The following is a 25,676-nucleotide window of genomic DNA, read 5'->3' on the forward strand; positions in this document are numbered from 1 at the left end:
AAAAATCTAAAGAAATCACAAAAGAATTTATTATATCCATAGGCGTAATTTACGGGTGGGACGGGTGGGACATGTCCCCACCACTTTTTGCCAGGCTCGATATTGTCCCCACCACTTTTTAAAAGTAATTGAAAAATAGATTACGGAAGGTGTGTATTAAAGCAAAAGCACGATCTACAAATCGTAATACATTCATTTAACAAATTTTTCCGACGGTCAGAAGCTTTTTTTTCCATTACAGATTTTTGCAAAACTTTTGCCATATTTAATAGTCGATAAAAAAATATTGCGAAATGACAGCGTTTCCATTAACTGATGTTATGCGACTAAAACATTTTTTTTTCTCACGTGATAAGCCATTCCAAAAATTATGCCGCGTATGTTCTTAGGTTTATGTATATCCCAGCCAACGCACGCCATTATTTTTACTGGAAGGAGACGCGCGTGTTATTCAAGCACTGATGGCAAGGAAAGCCCCTTACTTGAGCGGCACATACGAGGTGTTTCTCTCTCTTATCTGCTTCAAGGTCTTGATAAATTGTGGCATTTTATATTCTATTGTTTTTTTTTATGAGTTTAATAAAGAACTCGTCTTCTTTCCAAACATACCGCGCCATCTGTAAAGAATGATCAACTTTTACGCCAGGTTATTGTGACGCATTGCTGCCAGCTGCCACATAGGCTACAGAGATGAGCAAAATGTTTGAAATTGCATGGTGGTAACTCAAAGTTTTACCACTTCGTTACGGGTAACAGGTGCCATGGACCGCTCATGTTAGCATCAGTGGCATAACCGGTGCACAAATATCATCTAACTCTATAATAGGCCTACAGTAATATATTGTATGCTATATTGTAATAGCTACATATATTCTAGAAATGTATTAAAAAGAAAGATGCTTTCAGCCTTACTCAAAGGTCGCAGAAACAGGCCGGTGGGTTCGTTACGCACGTCAATCCAGTTCTTATTTTGGTTCTTATGTATTAAATATACAGGCCATTCATTTATGAAACCTTGATCAAAATTAAAATACAATTTATAGAAAACGAAATTCACTTTAAAGAAATGATTTCTGCAAAACAACACTCAATAGAAATCATGTCTGACCCCACTCCATGCCGACGAAAGCACCCGCGAATTCTTTAATATTTTTCATTGTTGCAGTTTTTTTTACCACTTTGTTATTTTGGCTCGGAATTTCGTTTGCTGGAAATATGAACTGAATTTATAAATTACATTTGAAATGAAAAACTTTTTGTTTAATAAACAAAATCATTTTTTTAAGCGTTTGGAGTGGAGTAGGCTACATGCAAAACGTAGCCTATTTAGATTCACAGTTATGTTTAAATATTAGCCTATTATATTATTGTTTTAATTTTTATATGTTGATGATGAAAAGTGAATTGTATTTTAATTTTTATCAAGGTTTCATAAACTAATTGCCTGTAGCCTATATTTAATACATCGGAAGCAAAATAAGAACGCCGGGAATGCATTGAACCCACTGTTTCCGCGGCCGTTGAGTAAGGCTGAAAGCGTCTTTCTTTTTAATACATTTCTAGAATGTCTTAATTACAGTAGGACTTATAGATAGTTATGATATTTGTGGCTGCACCGGGGTCCGTCATTACAAGGTTAAAGTTACGCCACATGAGCGGTCCATGGCCACCTGCTCTGATAAATAAATTAATCAATAAATTAGGCTACAACAATTTCGTGCTATGGGCATTGCCACCGATACAGGCAGCGGATGAGATATTTTACGCTGAGCTTTTCAGACAAGTGTGACAAAGGCATGGGCTAAATAAATTCTCCAATATGGATACAGACATATATATACACACATCACTATACAACACATGTCCTTATTAGGAAAAAAAATATGTCGTTTTAACAACATACAATCTCGTTATTACGAGAAAATGATGTCGTTTTTATGACATAAGATCTCGTTATTACTACATAGGCTAATTGAGTGAAAAAATAATATGTAGGCCTATGTGGCAGAAATGCGTCTCTTTATTAAATAAACACATAGCAAAACGAGTTGTGCGGTGTCCCGGTGTCCCCACCACTTTTCAAAGCAAAGTTACGCCACTGATTATATCTATATTATTTTCGTTATGCTATATAATTATAGCATGTTTTATAACATGTTAAAGAGATATCTATATAATGGCACAATACCGTGTTTCACTGAAATATGTGACAGCTGAGTGGAGATCCATTCTGTCATTGAGTCACGATAAAGCCCTATTAAGCTTTCTGAAACAGTCATTGAGTATTATGACTACTACTAATCTTGAACTATTTAGTGTGTGCCTGACCAATAGTATATTTTCTGGGTATTAGAATTAAAATTAGACTTAAGACAAACTAAGATGAAACGTACGAGCTGTAAAAGGAAATGCCTTGTTTTGTCACGGGTTGGCTTGCAGCACGCACAACGAAACCTAGAAGTAGCAAAACAAAGTCTTTATTTAGAAAATGTAATACTGATTGCAGAAGAAACGTAGGAGATATAGCAAATCAACGTAATCGTGACAAATGACTGAACTGAAACGGGGGTACATATACATCACAAGCTTAATGATACACAGGCAAGGCCGTAACCAACTTTGGGGGGGACCAAAGTTGTTGTTCTTTTGCGTGGAGGGAGGGGGTATTGGTCTTATTGGTTTATTTAAAGGAATTCAATTATTAAAGGATTAAAAAGGGATTTAAGGGAAAAAAATAAGAACGGTAAAAGTTCCTGTTCTATTGTAGTTGTGAATTTTTTTTATTTTTATGCACACATTCACTCTTATTTTCATCTGTCTAATTCAGTCATGATTTACATAAATAATGTCATATTTTCAATTCAAAATAGTGAAAATTGAAGTACTTTGCATCACTTCTGTTGGTCGCTGAACGTTTTTTATCATAAAACAGTTGTCAAATATTAAAGGGATAGTTCACCCAAAAATGAAAAGTAGGGGAAAAATACTATGGTAGTCAATGGTTGCTCTATCTGCTTGGTTACAAACATTCTTCAAAATATCTTCTTTTATGCTCACTAGAACAAAGAAACTCATACAGGTTTGGAACAACTTGAGGGTGAGTAAATGATGACAGAATTTTCATTTTTGGGTGAACTATCCCTTTAAATGTTTAGCTACTTACATCTTATGATGCACTCTTTTACTGCTATAACTAAAGTGTCGCGTTGGAATTCACATTAACATTAAGCCCCGCCTTCTTTGATCTGATTGGCCATCTCACCCATTCTGACAGTACCTGTTAGACCCATAGACTGTAAAAAAAATATGTAGTATGTGCGTAGTGTCCGTGACGTCACCCATAGGATTCTGATGAGCTGTTTTGAAGTGCAAAGTAGGGACGAGAAGGCCGTTGCCATCTTGGCAGCGCGTCTCTCCCGGATAACAGAAAATGGGCAAAAAGGCGGTATTTGGGCGGAGCTGAAGTGACGCGTTGACTAACAGACAGCAGATAAATGGCTATCCACCTGTCACTCGAAGTGGCCACGCCCTTAATTAGGCTGAACTTTAATGCTTTATATAATGTAAACGAATGAGTTATAAAAAAAAAGAAATTGTCATGAAGGGCAAAATTAGCCGTATAGACCAAAAACACAATTTGTACCAGGCTGTAAACATGTGTTTTTTTTAACATGGGGCTCAATGAGATTCTGCTCCCTTCTGGAGCCTGTCCCTAGCAGCCAGTCGATGAATTGCAGTTTAAGTCACTTCCGTATTGGCTTCAAGAGAAACTGCGGGAGGTTGTCGCTTGGTTAGACCACCGAGGCAGACCGACCTAAAAAATTTGACATTTTACTTTTGTCATCCTACCAACGAACAGAGCGATGTGTAATGGAGTAAGTTACAGCAGAGCACCATCAACAATATCAAATATTGGGGGGGCAATTTGGCCATTTCTGATTATTTGGGGGGGACTTGTCCCCCTCAATGTCTAAGGTGGTTACGGTCCTGTACACAGGTGATAATAATACATAACCAAGGAAACTAAACAGTGCAGGGAAACAGGAACTAAAGGAAATGAACCAGAATATCAAAATAAGAGTCCATAACACTGACTTGTTTGTATGTATTTTTCCCCGTTTTGCGTGAAAGTTTTATCTGTAAAACATGTTTTTCTTTTTTAAAAAAATGGATTAGGCCTGTTTGCAAAAAGCTATTCACACACTGTATTTCGACATTGTGAAGTGCTCAGATGAACAAATCATGCATTCTGCCTTTGCATGTGCAAAACTACTTGGTGATGGTTTGTGTGATGGACTTTTATCTATTTTTTTTCCCTATTGTATTTGACACTTCTCCATCTCATTGTTATTTGTCATTTTTTATTCAATGAAAAATGCTAAATCACATTTCATTGTGATAAACAGCTCCAGACTGCTTCTATTTGACGTTAGCAGTTATTTAAATGTTGTCTGGATCTTGACACTCGCATTTTTCTCGACTCGTTTCTTGGTATTACAAATCACAACAGTTCTGCGATCTGACGTGATTACCTTAATTGTGTTGTGTCGTGTGCGCGTTTGTAATGCACAGAGAGAGAACAAAAGCAGTGTCGATTCAGTATTATAGTTACTGTGTTACGAAAAGCATTTGATCCTTATCCTTCAGTGGCTTCATGTAGTTGGTTTAATCATATCTGAGTGATAATACTATATATTTGAATTTGAATTGAATTGAACTTTATTGTCCATTCTGTTTGTCACAGAACAGAAATGTATCTTTGACATGTGATTGGTGTGGAAATGACTGGATTTATCCAGTTTCCATTCTGCTTCAAGTTCTACCTGAGAGCAGTTCTATGAAGAGGTAGCTTTGATAGTAATAAACTACTGGATTTGCTTTGTGCAGAACCAGGAAGAAAGAAATTCTGTCTGTCCGTAGGCTATTTTCAGGGTGTACTGTACGTAGCATTAGAAAACATTCAGTAAACGTTTTTCAAACGTTTCTTACTGGAGTTGAGGGGCCAGTAGAAGTCGATGTAGTTTGGGTAAAGTGTCCTTATTTACTGATCACTGCCACCCCCATTTCCCCTGCTCACCTCCATTATCCATGTGCAATATTTCATAAACTATTATGGATATAACACACTATTAATTTGTCCTGTTTAAAGCAGGTTCAGTACCACTCTCGGAGTCATATAGAATGTGAGGATTCACACTTATTGGGCTACTGGGAACCAGTTGACTAACAGTATTGGTATGAAATGATTTATAGTTATACTATTGACTATTGAATCATATGCTTAAAATAACATTATTTAGTCTCTTTATGAAGTCTCTTTCTATTAGAGGAAATTAACTAAGTTAATATATTGTTTTTTCCAGATGTACTTTTTGTTTTGTTTTTTTGGGTAAAGAAACACATTTTGGTGTACCGGTATGTTCCATAATTACATCTCAAGGTCCTTTGGTCTACATTTTAAATCATTTTTGGTGTCAGTATTGTAGCCAACACTCAGGACCACCATTACTTATTGAATTTAAGTCAAGACATTCCCTGTTAGTAACTTTATGCCTTAACCTTTTAATAAGGTTTGTTGATGTTTTTTTTCAACTTTTGCAAACAGAAAGTTTCTTTATGTGCCTCTTTGAGAGCTCTGTGGATTTATTTAAATGTGTGTTAAGCTTATTCATAATATATTTAGCTTTAAATGTCATTCTGTTTGTGGTTAAATTGGTCTACAACTGACCAGACTTCATTAATTTTGTAAAAACAAACAAACAGTGTACTTCCTATAATCACACCACTACCCCGGTAAAACATGGTGAATGAGTTCCACTGACACTTCCATCCTGAGAATAGATTTTCCTTTGTTTTTTCCTCAGTGAAAGTTCTGTTTCATGCAATGGCATGTTAGTAAAGGACTATGAATCCATGAGAAATGAATCCAAAATGAATGACAGCCATTTACTATGCAAATGTGTACAGTGCTGCATGCTAATGCTTTACCTGCCTCTTACCTGCAACTGAATGGCTTCACATAGAGTTCAGAGGGAATTGTGGGTATTGTGCAGGATGGTATTTGAGAGTAATGCAAAACCGCATGCCTAATATTCCATTTGCATCATCAGACTAAAGAAACACTATATGGATTTTTGGGAAATAGATGTGTAAAGAGAAGTAAGTTTTCTTTTGTAAAATAAATTTGAATGTAAGTCTTGTGATGTGTTGATTTTCTGTTTTTGACCCTCTCTAATAACACATTGAAAAATCAGTGGCAGTAAACCTTTGACCAGGATCTCACACTCTATGTTTCAGACCTACTTCAGTCAATATAATGGAATTAATAGTGGCATCTCTTTTTTTATTTTTTATTATTAATTAAATTTAATGTTCCATTTTCAGCCTCCTCTCTTGTGGCTAGGAAATTGTAGCGCCATCTTTTGGGCTGACTGTGCATGTTCACTATTCATTTACAAAGACAAACAGTTCTCAGTAGACATTGTGATTTTAGAAGTTTTGTCATTAATGCAAAAGACATATGAAATATTCTGAAATTGAACATTAACTTTTCACTCAACTTATGCTGATTATATAATTTAATGAAAATGTTAGGCTATATTCAATTAGAAAAAGGAAAAATTGTATTTTCACTTGTGCCCTCCACAATATGTATTTAGTGCTGACATTTAACTCTTTAATACAGTACATTTAGCTGGTACATTTACTTTAAGCCTTAAAGCATGACTTTCATAATAGAATGCACATTTAACAGCCTGAGGTTAGATTACAAGTTGACTGGTTTTGTCGTCGCACCAGGTTCTGAATGAGCTTCTGGCTCTTTTGAGGTGCTGGGCTTGACCACCTTCTCACTCTGGGCGCGGTTCTGTTTCTCCATCTCTGTGTAATAATCCAGGGCTTTCTGCACTGGGTCAATGATGTGTTGCTGTTAGAAAGTAAGAGTTGGAAATGTTTGTACTGAGAATACTAATTCAATGACACAAAGAACTGCATGAAGGAATATTCACAATTATTAAAAGCAACGTTAGACTTTCATTTTGTTGACATACTAGAGTTAAAGATCATTTTATCACACAATAAATAAAAAAATACTGTCAACAGTCAATATAGAAGGGTAGTTGACAAATAAGCAGTAAAAACACTGGGTTTTTTTTGTAAAACACCACTTTTGAAAAAATAATGCTTGTTATGTAGTGTGAAGTCTGATGTTTGGAAAAATATAAGGGGTCACTAACTTTGTCAATTCTTTCACTGTTTTTGAAAAAACATTTTTACTGAAATTGTCCAATGGTGTGACTGAAAAAAAATGAGATGAGATGTCCAATGGTGTGACTAAAAAGAATATAGGGGTGTCGCACCAAAGGACAACAGAAATGGACAGTTTTATAGTGGTTCCAACTAAGTTAAATATTTGAACAATTCTGAGACAAAATCGTACCATGTGCATTGTGCACATGACATGTCATGGACTTCACAGTAACATGACTTTGAATGGGGTCCTTCAACTAATTAAACTTGTCAGCGGAATTGCCCGATTTAAAATCAGCATAATGTACGCTTTTAGAAATATATAGATTTAGTCATTTACTAAAATAGACACTTGTAAAATTATGCCTGAGGTATTTATTAACATCTGTATGCTTTTCTTTTTAATTTATAAAAGTCGCACCATAGGACAATTTTGAGATTTGGCTCAAAAATTGTAAAAATCTAAAAACAGGTCCATGTAAGACAAAGAAATGTTTAACCATTTACTGCATTTTAAATGATGACAATACTAATTATATTCATTTTTATCTTGTGTGACAGTGAAAATGCCATGTCACGTCAACAACCCAGAAATACATTTTCACTATATTTTTTGGAACGTTAAATAAAGTTAAATAAATCAGGTGAATGATACATGAACAACTTTTGAGAATACATAATTGGTCTGGGGAGTCTGCTATGTATTTTCTACTACACAAGAGGCATGATCAACTCTTGCATAAATTACAGTTTTTCTCAGTCGCTTTGGTACATTTCTCGAATCATCCTCGACATTTGCAAAACAGCAAGTGCATCTCTCAAAACAATTCGTACAAATAGCAAAACACCATGGATTACCTGCAAAAGCCAGTCTCTTGCTCAAAATCCTTAGTTCATCTCTCAAAAGTAAATATCTGTGTCAATGAACATGTCAGTGCCATCAGAATGACAAGTCCTTGTATCATTGTGTACGGATAAGACCGTCAAATTGCTTAGTCATGTTGTCAATATAACTGTACTCTGGAGGGATGTTCTGATGAAAATATGGCTAAAATTTTGATGACAATTATTGTAAATTGTAGGTTACACCTTAGTGTATGTGGGAGTTTGAATGCAAGAGACTGGACAAGATTCACATTTATGCTTTTACTGTTTGTACTGTAATTTGTTGACAGACCATGTCATTGCGATACAGAAAGGAAAAGACAGCACTGCATAGCACAAAGGGGAAAAAAACAGAAAAACAAAAGTAGAAATGTGAACGTCTAATGGAAATGTATAGAAATATGCTTGACATTTTATGACAACTTGTTCAACCATTTTGCATGTAAAGACTTATGCTATGAACTAATGCCTAAATGTTGTGGGGACGAGACTATTGAACAGAGAACCATTATAATACATTTTGATCAACATGACATAAGCAACTGATAATGTAGGAAACAGCAGAGAATTGTACATAATCATTTGCATGGATGTACACAAGCATTTGCAACTTGTTCAAAGAAATGAGAAACTGCTTTTTTGATGTGCACAAGTGGCACAATGATGTGAAGATTGAACAGGTAGCTTTGAGAATTTCAATTCTGATCTGAGAAATGTACCAAAGCGACTGAGAAAAACTGTAAATGACTCTGTACGCAATTGGATAGTCCTTCATTCAATCAACCACAAGAGGCGTGATCACCGGTCAACCACCCATCGCTTCTCTATCCGTCATCATGTTAAACCCGCCAATAGCGCGCCAGGTGGATAAGCCAGTCTGTGATTGGTTACACAAAAGTGTAACAGAAGCAGTAGAAATTAATGTACAGGTTGCCAGACTGAGTTGCAGGGCGAAATTAAATCACCGGCAGATCAGGCTGGGTTTACCCAGTATAGATTTCTGGCTCAGTGCATGAGAAATCAGCTTTTAAAGATATGTATTATAATTTAAATCTAGAGTCGCAAATAGATAAAGTGTAATAAATAAACACTTTGATCCACTAGTCTGAAAGAAGAAATGTTATGGAAGCAAAATAGCCCAAAATCTCAAAATTGACCATGATTTTTCTTGCCCTAAAAATGTTGATTACCTCTTAAAGTTATGTCATAGTATGTCACAAACATTCTCCTCACCTCCAGACAGGGGAACAGATTAGCCAGTTCGATGAAGAGAGGAAAGAGAACGAAGCGTATGAATCCAGTCTGAGAAGACGGTTTGGTCACTTTGTCTCGATCCATGAACGGGGTGACAGGGAGACCTTCCAACTTCTCCATGTCACTCTGGACAAAGATTTCACAACTCTTTTTTACATTAGATAACATAAAAGCACAAAATTCTATTGTTTAAAATTAAATTTATACTGTACCGCTCCCAACATGACACTGGGAGAGTTTTGACTATTATACAAAATGCATAAAAAACAGATGTTAGCAATATTTAACAGTACCTGATTAAAGAACTCCTGCAGCAGACAGTCCAGCCACGGTTCTGCCACATCCATGGGTCTCGCCTCGTTGGAGATGTCACTCACTTTAATCATGATCATCATCAACTGCGACAGAAGTGGATCATCGTCAACAACAGTCCTAAAAACTGAATGCTTATTGCAGCTAAACTAGATTTAACAACATTTTTCATTTGCTGAACATAATGCTAGTTATTTTCTATAGGGTGAAATGGGTGGTTGTCAGGGTGTTGCTATGTGGTCCTCACCACATCTCTGTGATCCTTGTTGCTGAAGTCGAACACAGGGAGAATGGCTTTGAACTTGTTGAGGATATCTGAATGTCTGGTCATATCAGTAGCGAGAATGCATCTGCAATAATGATAAGTAGTTCAGTTTCGGTTTAAAATGGATATGGTTGTTTAAAATAAAGATGAATAAACAATATACTTAATTATGCCCTCTCTTATTCTTTTGTAGTGCTCTGTCGACAAGTTTCGGAAAATGTTGCTTTCACTCTGAAAAACAATGAATGTTGGTATTGTATACTGTGCATACATACTGCACCACAGAATTAGAATGAGTAGTATGGTAGCCATGCTGTTTGAAGGGCTATAAATGGTTAAATATATGCAACACATTTTTATAATGAATGCTGAACATATCATATCAGTGAAAGTAAAAAAAAACTGTTTAAATGAACATTTATTCAAAGTATTTATTTAAAAACGTATGACTGTGATTCATATCTTGAACAAAAGCTTACCTTTTCCAGGATTTCAAAGGCCACAGCGCAGTGGTGATTTTCCAGTGGGGAGATGTCATTGTATCTCAAGGCAAGCTCAGTGCGGGCATTAATCTGAAGCGAAACGTAGTTCCGTCAGTTTACTGTGACTGAACAGCAGCAGAACCTGTGACAGCGTCCCTCTCACCTGGTAGGCGTTGTTGTAGCCGGTGTGATCGAGATCGTGACAGACGGCTGAGGTCAGCATGATGAGGAGGTCAATACTGTCAATCTTGCTCCTGAGATCTGTTAGCCATATCAGCCCATACATCTGACAAACAAATGGACCCAGATATTAGTAACAAGGATTTTTCTTATATAAATATATAAACTTTAAAAAATAGTTAAATATTTATAAATGATGTATTACAATTATATATGAATTTATATATTATACATTAATACTTATTTTATGTAGAAATTACATATATAAAGAATTATTCATATATACTGTAATTGATATATAATAATGCGATTCATATTTATATACAAATTAAATTATTGTTTACAATAATTCATTACAATATGCAACTGGCCCACAAGGATGGATGGATGGATGGATGGGTGGGTGGGTGGATGGATGAATGAATGGATGGATTAGGCAGGTGGGTGGGTGGATGAATGGATGGATTGGGCAGGTGGGTGGGTGGAAGGATGGATAGATGATTGGGTGGATGAATGAATGGATGGATTGGGCAGGTGGTGGGTGGAAGGATGGATAGATGATTGGGTGGGTGGGTGGATGGATGGACGGATGGGTCATTGGGTGGGTGGATGGATGAATGAATGGATGGATTAGGCAGGTGGGTGGGTGGATGGATGGATGGATGGATGGATGGATTGTATTGGATGGATGGTGGGTGTGTTGGTGGGTGGGTGGATGGATGGATGGGTTGTTGGGTGGGTGGATGGATGAATGGATGGGTTGTTGGGTGGGTGGATGGATGGATGGATGGATGGATTGGGCAGGTGGATGGATGGATGGATGGATAGATAGATAGATAGATAGATGGATGGATTGGATTGGATTGGATTGGTTTGGATGGGTGGGTGGGTGGATGGATGGGTGGGTGGGTGTATGCGTGGATGGATGATGGATGGATGGATAGGTGGATGATAGATAGATGGATGGATAGATGGATGGATGGGTGGGTGGGTGGTTGGATGCGTGGATGGATGGTGGATGGGTGAATGGATGGGTGGGTGGGTGGGTGCGTGCGTGGATGGATGATGGATGGTGGGTGTGTGGATGGATGGATGGTGGATGAATGGATGGATGAATGGGTGGGTGGGTGGATGGATGAATGAATGGGTGGGTAGATGAATGGATGGATGGGTGGATGGATGGGTGGGTGGCTGGGTGGGTGTATGGATGAATGAATGGATTGGGTGGGTGGATGGATGCATGGATGATTGGGTGGGTGGATGGATGGATTAGGTGGATGCATGGATGGGATGGATGGATGACTAACCTACAACCTTCACCGACCTTCAAAAACATGAATTACAACACATATACAATCATTTCTCTTTTTATGGCTTTGAAAAACAACAATGACCCACTGGAAAGACTGGTTCTAATAAAAAACAAATAATATTTTTAGCAGCAGTGGTATGAGTGAAATGATGGCTGTGTGGGGCATAACATTTATTAATCAAGCAGATGGAGAAGTGGATAATTGGAGTGATTGGGAGAAACCCTGAGGCTGAAGCTGATTGCACCCACTCTTACCATCTGAGTGACACAGAAGCAGTGCTTGAAGTTGTGGAAGGGGATGTTATTGTAGCGTCTGTATACTTCATAAAGAAACTGCTGCAGCACGTCTAACTCAATGTTGAAGGTGGAGATGAAGTCCAGATCTGTGTACATCACCTGGAGCAGCACCATAATCTCAGCATCCTCCCATTGCCTATAGCACAAAATCTTTATTTGAGGCTAATTTCAAATGAACACGTTTATTTTCCTGTTAACCCCTTAGAAAGAATCGTATCTTGTTGTGTTAATCTGAAACTAAAGCCTGGTTTCAACAAGATGAAGGAAGACTATTGCATTAATGAACACGGAGCTCCAGCCCTTTGCTCACAAGAAGTGCTTTTGATTTGTAATCCACGAACAGGACCATTGATATTGATATGAGGCTCTTCGGGCAGATGAAAGGCCGGACATCAGCCATGTTCTTTATGCTTATTTTAGAAGTGCTGTGCTTTGCTTCACTAACAATTTCCTATTCATGTATGACAGGTGCAGGACTTTGATGTGGCTACAGCAACTGTGGAAACTCCATGATTCCCTATTTTCTTTCAAAATTCTCTTAACTATTATGTGTAGTGAACATAAGAAGGAAAAGAAAGTGTGAATTTCGATCAGCATACTTACCAGTTATCAAAGGTTGGTGTTTTAAGATACTGTCTCACCTCTTCAGAAACCTCCAAAGAACTAGAGAATTAATCAGGAGCCAATCTTTTATGTTCTATATTATATACAATTTTATTTTTATTTTTTATTTTTTTACAATTGCTTATTACACCCTTGTAAGTGGCAGGAATGTCACCTCATTTGGAGGAACTTTTCCCTGACATGCTCACACTCCTCACGGGTCTTGCGCAGGGTTCTTTTATGGTAGAAAGGGGAGGGCTTGTGGGTGCCTTCCGACATGTCCTTAAACAAGCCCAGCCAGCTCAGGTGCTCAACACTCTACAGAGAAAGACATTATTTATACTTGGATAACTTTATTTAATGAGTGTTTCCTGGTATAGAGAGCTTAAAGTCAGATAGATAGACAGACAGACAGACAGATAGATAGATAGATAGATAGATAGATAGATAGATAGATAGATAGATAGATAGATAGATAGATAGATAGATAGATAGATAGATAGATAGATAGATAGATAGATAGATAGATAGATAGATAGATAGATAGATAGATAGATAGATAGATAGATAGATAGATAGATAGATAGATAGATAGATAGATAGATAGATAGATAGATAGATAGATAGATAGATAGATAGATAGATAGACAAATGGACAAATAGACAGACAGACAGACAGATAGATAGATAGATAGATAGATAGACAGACAGACAGACAGACAGACAGACAGACAGACAGACAGACAGACAGATAGATAGATAGATAGATAGATAGACAGACAGACAGACAGACAGACAGACAGACAGACAGACAGACAGACAGACAGACAGATATATAGATAGACAGACAGACAGACAGATACAGACAGACAGACAGACAGATAGATAGATAGATAGATAGATAGATAGATAGATAGATAGATAGATAGATAGATAGATAGATAGATAGATAGATAGATAGATAGATAGATAGACAGACAGACAGACAGACAGACAGACAGACAGACAGATAGATAGATAGATAGATAGATAGATAGATAGATAGATAGATAGATAGATAGATAGATAGATAGATAGATAGATAGATAGATAGATAGATAGATAGATAGATAGATAGATAGATAGATAGATAGATAGATAGATAGATAGATAGATAGGTAGATAGATAGATAGATAGATAGATAGATAGATAGATAGATAGATAGATAGATAGATAGATAGATAGATAGATAGATAGATAGATACCTCCAGTTTCTCTCTGAATGACTCCACCTGTCTCTTCATCTCATACACAATGGCAGGAGTCTCTGCTGCTTCAGCTAGAATTCTTTTCTCCAGGCTCTGTAACCTGATTAAAAGTAAATTACGCAGTGAAATAATACTTTTCTCCAAAGATTTGTATTGGACTCATAAAATGAATTGAATTCTGGTGTAAAATAAGAGCCAATGCCAAACTTTGTGGCACATATAAAATGTGTTCGCCAACTTCCAAAGCCCCGCCCTCTCGCCCAAAACCCGGCCTCTAAAGACATATCAGCCAACCTGATGTCAGAACGTGCAAAATGATTGACAGGCAGATGACGTTTCTGATTGGCTAATTTTCTGACTCTTCTTTTGCTGCCGACACAGACAGGTGTGATTTCAGTGAAGGGCGTTTTATTCTCACCGATTATCACCGAAAATGACATTTTTAATACCAGCTGATACTCCAAAATGTGCATTTTAAATGTGTTCCAACCTTACCTTTTCTCCATAGAAGAGAGGTCAAATCCGAGAGCAACGGCCAGCTCTGAACCTAAAAGAGAGTGTTCAACATGATCCTGGTTATATGTGTGACAGATATCATGCATGTACAAGAAAATTATGTTTATTCATAAGTTTAACAATACAATAACTCCAACACTCTTGGTGGAGAATACCTAACAGCTCACTGTTGCAGTCTGCAGCAACCACTTCCAGCTTATAGCAAGAGTGAGGGCTGTTGGGTGCCAGCTGAGGGGAAATATTAATGATATTGCCTTTAGTATTGTAGAGCTTTAAGATGTCATGTGGCCCTGCTTCAGCTGCAGCTCGGAAAAGATCTGTGATGACACAAACATTTAGCAGATGTAATTCATCATCATATTTCTCATCTTCATGAATGAAGGACAATGTCAATTTCCTCAAGTCATGTAATTAATGCACTTGAATATTGGTGACCATGCCATATGTTTCCTTTAGGGCACTGCTTGGCACTTGAAGACTGACAGACTGTCAGCCCCACCTGTGACTCAATCTGTCTAGCTGAAGTATGATGGTTAGTTTGTTTATGAGTCGAAATGTGGAAGATATAAAGTTAATTAAAGCTCTGATATGGCCCCTAGAGAATATTATCTTATTATTTAATATATCTTTATAAAAATTCCAGTTCTTTAGAGTCTAGAGAACTGGATTTTTATATACAAAAGGTAGATTAAACAATAAGATCATCTTCTGAACAACTCTCGTGTTGTAGCCTATTAGCTATCCAGGTCAACAGAATAGCTCTTTATATGGGCTCGCTGTAGTCGAGAGGACCTGATTAAAGAAGCCTGTTGTCAGCGCCCCTCAGAATGAGATTGAGAACAGTCCTCAAGGTTGTTTTCAGCAGAATAAAGGCTAATGAGGGCAGAGAGCCAATTTGGTCACAACAAAAACTTCTTTTCATATAAGAAATCCTATTTGATGTTGATGCATGAATTAAAGCTGCTGTCATTCATAGAGCGAGACTATGTTTACAAATCTCTTTTTTTTAATCTGATAATCTATATATATATAATGCACTATATAATCATTTAATTGTATATATTGAACACTTTACATTAATTTAATTTTAATAAATGTAATTATATTATTATTGGTTATTGGTTTTCTCATTTCAATACACTACAATATACTTTGGAGATATATTTGACTGATATATTTTGATATTTGAGCATTATATTTCACTGCTTTGCTTGAAGTACAGCACACCAAAAACGTGACATCTTACTGTTTAAATAAGTATAAAGTTCCAGTCAGACTAAAATAAAAAGATAATTTGAGATAGCTAATCCTTACCTTTAACATCTTGTGCAGGACAGTCAATGGGAAACTCAGCTTGTTCTGGTCTTCCATTCACAGTAAAATAAATGATTGTAGTTGCCATGTCAGGTGATGCTGTGCTGCACTCTCACCTTTGCTGATGGATTTGTGTACAGTGTTACATCAGTGATTCAGCCTATCCTTCATTCAAAACCCGCCCATTTTTACACCATCTCCATGGGGTCCAACCCTTTCATCCTCAACCCTGCTCTGAAAGTAATTTATTCTGTACCCGAAATTAGTTTTTTTTAAATGCATTTTAAATGCTATATGTTTGTTTAATGTTTTTTTTATTCATCTCAGTGTGCTTATTAATAATTAATATTAATAATATAAATGTTTCGCATTTAAAATCATTGTATGTTTGCAATTAATTTTTAGAAATGGCTTAAAAATATGAGGATTTAAATATAACGTCTTTTTTTTGTTCAAATGGCTAGTTCAAAACCCTTTAAACTTAAAGCAATGTTTGTATCTGTATCTTTATGTTGTATTTATCTGTCACGTTGTCATTTGTTCATAAGTTCTTATTTTATTACTGACTTTTTGTTTGAGCAGACGAAATGAGCTCATTGTTTCTGCCTTATTTTAATACGTTGTTTAAATTAACACTTTGTTAGCCAACTGCGTACATTTGGACAAGCTTGGACAAATTTGGACAGTCACCTTTGATAACAGATCACTCTAAATTGTAATATATACACATGCATGTGAATCGAATTAAATGAAAGTGATAATAATTATTCAAACATAATATCTATAAAATATGTAATCAATCTATATACCATAAGAACATGGTATATCGATATACTCTTTTTTTAAGCGTTGTAGATATAGCGGACTTTTATTTTGTATTGAATTGTGTACAGCGGACTTTTATTTTTATTGTGAAGTTTCCGGAACGAAGCAGCCAGTTTCCTGAAAGAAGAGCAGCGTGGTTTAAGGAGAGGTAGTGCGACACAAGGTCCAAAACGCATTTATTTCACCAATCTTATATTTTAACATGACAGAAGGGAAAATATCAGAGAAGCCGGCGAAAAACCTGCTGGCTCTGAATCCAAAGGAAGAAGCAGAGTTTCAAAAGAAGGTCCAGCAAGTGAAGAAACGTCCTCAAACGGTATGATGCGTGGCCATGTGGTGTGAGTGTAGCTTCATGCTGAATCGTGGCTACAAGTGAATTTGTCATCTTTATTAGCCAGAATTAGGTTCGGAAGAGCTAATGACACTAATTTACTGAAGTCTTTAAGCTACAATTTTGTTAGACGTGCGTAAGGGTTTAACGTTGACATGCCTATTTTAATATGTTTCATTGAATGTGATATTATTTATTATTTTTTCCTACTCTCAGGGTCAGTCACTTGCTCCAGGAGTATTATATGTTGGTCATCTTCCTCGAGGGTTGTGTGAGCCTCAGTTGAAATCTTACTTTCAGCAGTTTGGGAAAGTCACACGATTAAGAGTCTCCAGGAGTAAAAAGGTATGATGTGCTTGTAATTGTTGTGCACGTGTTTTACTATCCATTTTGTTGTTGCATTATATTTATAACACTGTCAATTAATAAAGAGGTTAACATAAAGGAACTGACTTAATACTAATGGAATTTCTATAATAATTTGAAACCAACCCAAAAGAGTTCTAGTAGGAATCCTATAATGAAATCCATAAGATCCTTATGGATGAATTTAGTTAATCTTATATGGTCCTATTGATTGTAAGAGGAGTCTTGTTTGATCCCATTGGGGCTGCTTCCAAATTATCATACAATTCCATTAGGACTCCTAAATGCTTTTGTTTTGTTTTTGTCGTCTTGTTTGTACGTTTAATCTATTTTACAAAACTGATTAAAAAAGGCACAATCTGAAAATTACCTTCCGCATTTGTAGCGTTGTGTAAGATAATTGTGCCGACAGTAATCTGGTACATATAGCTTATTGCCAACTCCATGTAGTTGTGCAATGAAACCCATGTGCCAACACTATAAACACACAATAGTCATACTAGCAAGTAATGTCTGTCTTTTAAGATTTTAACATGAGTATCATTAAACTCCTCTTTCATAGACCGGAGCGAGTAAAGGTTATGGATATGTGGAGTTTGAGTGTGATGAAGTGGCTAAGATTGTGGCTGAGACCATGAACAACTACCTTATGGGAGAACGGCTCATAAAGTGTGAGTTGGGAGTGATTTGAAAGATTTTGCATGAATATTTTCTTACATAGTATGTTGTGTCAACATTCATGTTTTGTGCTGTTCAGGTCATGTGATACCACCCGAGAAGGTCCATGCAAAGCTGTTTGTTGGTTCCATGAAGGTCTTCAAGAAGCCAAAGCATCCTGCAGTTAGCCGGTACAACAAAGCGCACGCGGAAGAAGATCTGAAGAAACTTGGTGAAAAGCTTTTAAGCAAAGAAACTAAGCTTCGCAAGAGACTGGCAGCAAAAGGCATTGACTATGATTTCCCAGGATTTGTAAGTACTATGTTGTTGTTTTTAATCAGAACTTTTAGGATGCTCTATTCTATTGTGTTTTAGTGTGACCATGTTATCTTTTTTTATTTTCTCAATCCAGGCAGCTCAGGTTCCTGCAAAGAAGGCTCAATCAGAAGCAGATGTTTCAGTATGCAGTGAGGTACGGTCAGGTTTTTAATTTATTTTAAACATTTTCTGCACAGATTTTGTGTGCATAGTCTTGGCACTGACTGAAAATTACTTCAGTTGTAACCATTGACTGGAGTAAGATATCTGTGCCAACAGAAAATGGTACATTTTAAGCTTATTGTCAGTCAGTGTGACTCACAATGAAACCCATGTGCCAACAGTTATTGTAGAAAATGACTAAGATATGTAGCCTTGCACTATTAGTGTTTAAAGACAATTTATTTGCATTTAGGATGTCACTCCAGTATGCACCCCATCAGTTTTGGAGAGGAGGAAGTCGATCAGAGTTGAGGATGAAGATGTTGATGACGAAATAATCATCAAAGCCAAAACAGTCCCGGAAGACGGTGAGGATGTGGAACATAGCGAGGAGGAATCTGATGAAGAGGATGAAAGTGAAGAGGAGCAAACCGCTTAATAAAAAGACTTCAATCCCTCTTTTTAGAAGGGATACTGGACTCACTTTCTGAGCCGTTTGTATGTGATTAGTTCTCAGTCCTCCCCTACGGCTGGAGAAGAGGACTAAACACTTTATACTGATCATCAATGATCTGTTGATTTGAGGTGTTTTACCTGATGTTGTACCTGTAACCTTTATGGGTACAGCGTGGTATCCCAGAGGTTTCTAAAATCAGATTGTCTGTGCAATACACACAGTAGATGTGTATGGAAAATTAGATCGCAGGATGATATTCTATTTCTGACAATTCTTGGTATGATGTATACTGTCCAGTACTATCTTCAGACATGTAGCTTTGCAACATTTGTTAATGTGCTTAAACCATTAAAGGTGGATCAATTACATTTCTTTAATGCTTTTTAAAGCAATTTTGACTAAACAATGGTTTCTTTGTAAGTGTAAGTTTGTAAGAACAGCAACAATATACATTCATGTTAAGTGGCATTGTGGAGAAGAGATCAATAGAAATGCTTCAGAATAACCACTAGATGGAGCCAGGAGTCTTTACCATTGTTTTAGGTTTCACGTTATGGCAAGCCATTTTAACATTTTCTTTAAATGTACTGTTTGTGTTACTATTACTCATGGTAACTCATTTATTAAACTGGTCATTAGAAACTCTATAAAATAGCAACTTTCTATTTGAATACTCTAAGTACATCTGTATTCTGTTGTTAACACGGGTGGATTTAGTGATTTGGAGGCAGGTTTTATATATCTATATATAGCACACATGTACCTAGATCATCCTTGAGGTTTCTTTCTCTGTTGGGATGTTGCTGCTGCACGGTGGTGTCCCGTAGTTGTCCAATTTTTCTACAGTTTTCATGTATGCCTAAATTTTATATTGGCTTTTTATCCTTGTTTAAGACCCTGAAATAGCAACAGTAGGCTATGTGGTGAAATGACACATGGAACTGTCTAAGCGGTTTGGTGTGGCTTAGACTTGCCATATCATAATTTACATCACAGTGCAGTTATGGTATCATGTGGCTCTCCAGGACCAGAGTTCGTCACCCCTGATATACACGTTTAAACAGATTATAACAGTATTAGTGTAGGTTGTGCTTTGGGGTAATGTAATATGTATTTTTGCCAAACATGCAGAAATAAGACATTTTGTTTTATTTGTTTTTCTTTGATAGAATACATTTATAATTTGTTACATTACGACTAGTACTGTTACTACTAATAATAAAACCGATCTCTGTGGGATGTGCGTGGGCCCTAAGAATCGTCTTAAATTCCCTCCCCTTTAGTGGCGCCCCTGCATGCATCTAATAGATAAAAAGCATTTTTGAGGGTTCTTTGGCTTTTGGGGGCTCAAGGCGGACCTTTGCCCAATGGTAAGTCTGGTTGTTAATGACATAAATACAACATATGAGTTCTATATCACCAAAAACAAAACTTATTTCTAATAACTAGTCTTACCTAGTTGAAAAAAAATTAAAGGTGCTTGTTGCTATTAGAATGCTTACTAACATTTAAAAATACATCGGCTACCAGTAACATATGCTATAGTTTTGAGGAATCAATGTTAAATTGGTCTGCCATAAAGGTTCATTGTTTTAGCTACACAAGGAAAATGGCCATGTGGCTGCGATACAGAATGAAACCATAGGATTTCCAATGTGCGGATGTAAACAAAATATCTGTTGGTCACGGTGTAGATAAGCACTCAAATATAAGAGCAATAATCGCTAATTACAGAGGGAAAGGTGCTTATAGAAAAAATACTCCCATACTGTATACATGCATAAGAAAGGGACACAGGCCACATTTTTAAACAATAGCTAGAAATCATAATGGCATAAAAAGAAACATGTTTGTCATGATGCAACGTTTGTATCAAAACTGTAAGCGGGTTGTTTATTAAATTGGTAATAGAACAGACTCAACAGAGGTGTGTGGCGCATGCGCATTCCGGCTCCATCATTGTGTCTACAGGAGCAGCACCAGAGAGACAAACCTCGTTTACCTTTAGGAAACCAACCCGTGTCATTTCACTCAGAAACCACCGCTAGATTCGGCAGAGTGAGTATATAACCTATTATTTTATCCAAGCTTGTCGTTTACATGTACCGGTTTGGTGTAAATCGCCGGAGTTTTGACAGTTTATTCGGTCGGCTAGTGAGAGCTAGCATAACCGGCTAGATGATCAATGAAAAAGAAACAAAATCATCCATATATGATTTGAAAACACTTGATAATTAAATACTGATTCAGATTTCATAAAAAGGGTGTTGGTATTTGAATTGTTAACGTATATAAAAGACAATGAGACCTTTTAAAGCCTGGACTTAGGAGTAAAGCATCTCATTTAGGGTAGATGACAGATACTACATGAGCATTAACGTTAATGTATTTACATTGATACTCATGTATGATCTGTCATTCACTCTGTTTGAGCCTACTTGTTTTGATTTTTCTATTTTTCTATTTTATTTTTATATCAGTTCTGTTGTATGTACATGATGATTTTGCTTTGAATTATAATCACGTTTTCACCTAATACTGGTGAGTATTGATGTAATTGCATAATACATTTAGCTTGTGTCCAGCAGGCTCCGTTCATTTACTTATCAACCAGTTTTAAAACAGACTGCCATGTTAATGTAACACACAAAAAAAAAAATTCAGTGAGCTGTAATCAAATTCTGTGATTGATATATGTTTGAGAGAGGCATGGTTAAATCATCTTCGACATCATTGAATTATCATGCAGTGTGTGACATCACTGATGACTCAAAGATGAACTCCTGTGTGCTGATTTTGTTCGGTGGAGAATTAGGAGACGTAAGGTCTCCTCCCATTATTGTGTAGCTTAGAGACATGAAGCACAAGCACAGACTTGTAATGTAAACTAAGCAGAATCAAATCCGCTTGTGACAGTGAAGAACACACACAGCGAGGACCAAATGTCGGCGACCATTAGTGAATCAATTAAAAAAGAAACATACAAAATCATCTGTTTTGTATTTTTCTGTATTTAGTCTGCATAATAATTTGAGTGGAAAAGTTGAATGTAAAAATTTTATTTGTTTATATTTGCTTTGAGCTGCAGGAAATATTTTGTGCAAATCATTCATTTTACTTTGTCATTTTTCTGCCTTTGTTTTTTTATTCTATTATTATAATTATAATAACATTATTTGGAATCCTGAAACTGGAATGTTAAATGGTTTTGGACTGCACTGTACATGCATACTGATCAGATTGCCTCAGTGACCAGTACATTCATCAATTTCAGTGTTCTGTCCTAATCAATGGACAGTACATTTTTTGCTCATTTCATGAAGTCTTTCAGAAAAATTGTCCTGCGAGCATCAGGTAATCTACTTAGAGTAATACACTTTGCGGGGACCAACTGTGATTGCAGCCAGATTATTTCCATGATGCCCTTATCAGATTTTTGTCTCAATGCAGTATCCTAGTGATGGCATTGCTGTTTTTGTGGTGTGCAACACAAAGCTTTACGTTACCTAGAAGTTTCCTGTAATTCGCTCATTGTAGTATAAATTCTGCATAATAACTTTACAGAATATTTACAAATCTTCAAATTATTGTGCTTTAACTTTAATAATTAACTTCTAAATTCAAGTTAAGTGTAGGCATTATTTCACCCAAACTGTTATTTTTTTCTGTACAAGAGAAAAGGAGAACAATTTAAGAACTTTAATTAAGCGTCTTTTGAAAATGTGGTTATTAAAGTGCACATTTCATAGGCAAAAGCTAGTCATTTCAATATGAATCTGTGCAAGGTTTTGCTTGAGGGCGAAAAAGTTCCCTACGCAGATTTCACTCATGTCAACAAAAAGGTGCTCGACTTGAAAGTGACTTTGGTGTGAGCTGTGTTGTACATTGCTACGCTATTGACAATAGACATTTTTTGCCCACATTAATTTGCCTAAATTTAGCTAATGTTTTCGAGCTATTGCACCGCTTTGAATATAGTATAGTATGGTATACCATCAATGACAGTTATAATTTTGGGGCGAACTATCCCTTTAACCAAAGTGGAATTCCGCTCTTGCTGTATCCCACAAATCTGTGCAGCTGATGCGTGGTCAGCAAATAAATAGTTAAGAGTATGCAATCCGGACTTTGAGTTATGTCACCACCATCAAAGGGCTTTTCTGCTTTTCTCGTAAGTGGCTGCTGAACTGAGCTGACAAAAATGCAGGACTTGCCGCACTGGCATTTGATATCCAGAGGTGGTACTCGACTAACGGCTCTCTTTTCTCATCCTGAGCAGGGAGGACCTCTGAATTATGAAGCAATGCTCCGCCGGACCCTCTCTCTCCTGCTCTAGTTACCGCAACTCCTGCTGCTGCCACCGCAACCGAGAGCGCTTCTGCTGCTGCTAGTGGTTTGGCTGCCTTCTAAAGGGACAAAAAGGAGAATTCGCAGTCCTCATCAGCTGTTGTCTAGTCACATATGGTGCATCGTTTGCATTCCCGAGTCGACATCCCTACCGCTCAGCTTCTTTGCCAGTCTGTGGCACTCATAGGATTCATCAACACGGGATATTAATAAGCGTGTGCTCTTGTTTTGCCTGGATTGCACACGGTAAAGGCCTTTTTTTTTAATAGTTTTTCCACTCCACTGCCACACGGGTGGTGGCAGGACATCGTAGGCCATGGAACCCAATATGGAGTACTGTCTGACCCAGGTGCTACAGAAGGATGTGGCCCGCAGGTTGCAGATGGGTCCGGAGCTCATCGACTACATCACAGATTCAGACAAGTGTCAAGACCTGGAGAGTGACCAGACTGCGCTGGATAAAATGGTGGACGGTATCGCCACATCTTGGGTTAACTCCAGCAACTTCAAGGTAAGAGGCTGTTTATACCATTTAGATGATTAACAGTAATTTTCTGCAGGTTTGATGGGCTTTTTGAGACTGTGAATGGTGCATGGTGGTGTTTCAATGGGGCTGGGTATTATGGGTTTTAAAGCAAGGGCTTTTCTTTTGGAATTCTCCTTCAGGCAGTTGTCTGGCATAGAATTGAGGGCTTGAATCGATCCCTTGAGCAAAACAGAGCAGGCTTTTGAGGTCACTGGAACATTTACAGGCCTTCATGTTGACATATTCCAAGATCAGACACAATGAGAGACTTCACTTTGTGTCCACGTCCTTGGATGACGATTAAGCATTCATTCACCGAGAAATGAAAATTCGGTCATTGTTTGCTCAACCCATGTCGTTCCAAACCTGAATGACTTTCTTTTGTTGAACACAGAATACGTTTGGTGAAATGTTTTTCATGTAGTTACAGCTAATGCTGGTTGCAAACCATAAGATAATCGGTGCGATTTTGGGCCGATTTCTTGTCCTGATTATCTTGATGGTTCTACAGATTATCTTATCAGATTTTCCTGTGGTGTGAGTAGGGTTGGGTACCGAAACCCGGTGCCAATATGCGAATCTGAACGCAGATTTCGGTGCCACTTAAATTCAAATGTGCTTTCGCGCTTTTTGCTGGCGCCGAGCCAGAGACAGACGCGCTCAACGTTCATCACATATCACAACAATTCAGTGTTTTCAACCACATTTAGTTTTCAGACATTTAAATGCTCATAAGTACTAGCAAAAAACACACTGATGTCTATGGAAGCGGCAAAAATAATCCTTTCAGACAGTTATAACTTGACTACATGTTTTATTCATATCAGATACACATTATATAGTAACCATATAGTTTACTCTATTCTTTTCCCAGTTCAGCAGTCACTTACTTTCATGTATTTTGTGAGATGTGAATGAATTTACGTGATTCTCTGAGGCGCAAACTAACATGGCCCTGCCCATCGTGCAGTATAGATCAACTAACACACATTCACGCACACATATTTGAAAATCAGAATATCAGATAGTTCATGACATAGTTAGCAAGTTTGTGAATATTTTGAATAAAAAAGAAAAAATGAAATATACCCGATACAGCTGAGCTGTCTGTAACACAGCGCTATTGTGGCAGCTGTGTGTCATGTGCGAAGCACGATATGTCGCCATGGAAACAATAAGGCAATGCCTTCTAAAATATCTAGCCAGAGAATATGGTCATATTTCTGCAAAATAAAGCTAAAGCTTGAAGCTGGTTTGTAGCATACCAAGAATACAGACTACTGCTGTTATTACTGTAACTGTTATTTAGAGTTAAGTTAGGCCTGTTTTAGTTGGGTTAGGTGGCTTTAGTTTTACAGTTTTTTTGTTAAGTAAATTGTGTTTTGTATTTATATATATATTTATATATTTAAGTATACTTTAAACTTGTAATAAATTGTTCAATTTTAATAGTAATATAAAATCAATAAAAAGCCATTCTTTAATCTCATCCACCTTGTTTTGTGGCCCTTTTTAAGTATCGGTTCAGGCACCATTTAGGCCCCGGTACCGTTTTTAAAGTATCAGTTTGGCATCGGTATCGAAAAAAACCCAAACGATACCCAACCCTAGGTGTGAGGTGTGTTAAGAGTGACTGAATCTGCTCGGAAGAACGTCGGAGGTAGCCTGGTCCTACCAGACTCTCGTATACATTTCATTTGCACTAACTTCCTTGAAGGCGGGTACTCTGTTGAAGTTTAAAACTATTGGATCTGCCCAGAGCCACGCTGGA

At 37.1% G+C, this 25,676-nt stretch overlaps 3 protein-coding genes across 4 annotated transcripts in view; 2 read left to right on the forward strand and 1 right to left on the reverse strand.

Moving 5' to 3' along the window:
• Window positions 1-6,565: 6,565 nt before the first annotated feature.
• On the reverse strand, window positions 6,566-16,004 carry LOC307128769 (high affinity cGMP-specific 3',5'-cyclic phosphodiesterase 9A; the record flags this gene model as incomplete). Its single annotated transcript, XM_079820712.1, has 14 exons — window positions 6,566-6,925; window positions 9,367-9,513; window positions 9,681-9,785; window positions 9,947-10,049; window positions 10,240-10,289; window positions 10,444-10,536; window positions 10,610-10,732; window positions 12,194-12,371; window positions 12,839-12,898; window positions 13,014-13,156; window positions 14,084-14,186; window positions 14,582-14,633; window positions 14,758-14,919; window positions 15,917-16,004. The coding sequence occupies 14 exons, from the start codon at window positions 16,002-16,004 to the stop codon at window positions 6,767-6,769; spliced, it is 1,566 nt and encodes a 521-aa protein (XP_079676838.1). The 3' UTR covers window positions 6,566-6,766.
• Window positions 16,005-16,823: 819 nt separating this feature from the next.
• Window positions 16,824-20,270, forward strand: nifk (nucleolar protein interacting with the FHA domain of MKI67). The gene is made up of 6 exons (XM_079822197.1): window positions 16,824-17,057; window positions 17,289-17,417; window positions 18,001-18,109; window positions 18,196-18,407; window positions 18,508-18,567; window positions 18,829-20,270. Exons 1-6 carry the CDS (start codon window positions 16,944-16,946, stop codon window positions 19,012-19,014), a joined length of 810 nt encoding a protein of 269 aa, XP_079678323.1. The 5' UTR covers window positions 16,824-16,943; the 3' UTR covers window positions 19,015-20,270.
• Window positions 20,271-20,993: 723 nt separating this feature from the next.
• clasp1a (cytoplasmic linker associated protein 1a) overlaps window positions 20,994-25,676 on the forward strand; it is a 90,818-nt gene continuing 86,135 nt past the window's right edge. The window contains exons 1-2 of one of the 2 annotated variants that reach the window (XM_079822158.1): window positions 20,994-21,090; window positions 23,312-23,890. In XM_079822158.1, the coding sequence (XP_079678284.1) occupies window positions 23,696-23,890 (195 nt within the window). In that variant the 5' untranslated portion in view covers window positions 20,994-21,090; window positions 23,312-23,695. Of the gene's footprint in view, window positions 21,091-23,311; window positions 23,891-25,676 lie in introns of those variants that run through there. The other variant, XM_079822160.1, reaches the window with a different exon arrangement.

Source organism: Gobio gobio, assembly GCF_949357685.1.
Source record: "Gobio gobio genome assembly, chromosome: 7".
NCBI lineage: Eukaryota > Metazoa > Chordata > Actinopteri > Cypriniformes > Gobionidae > Gobio > Gobio gobio.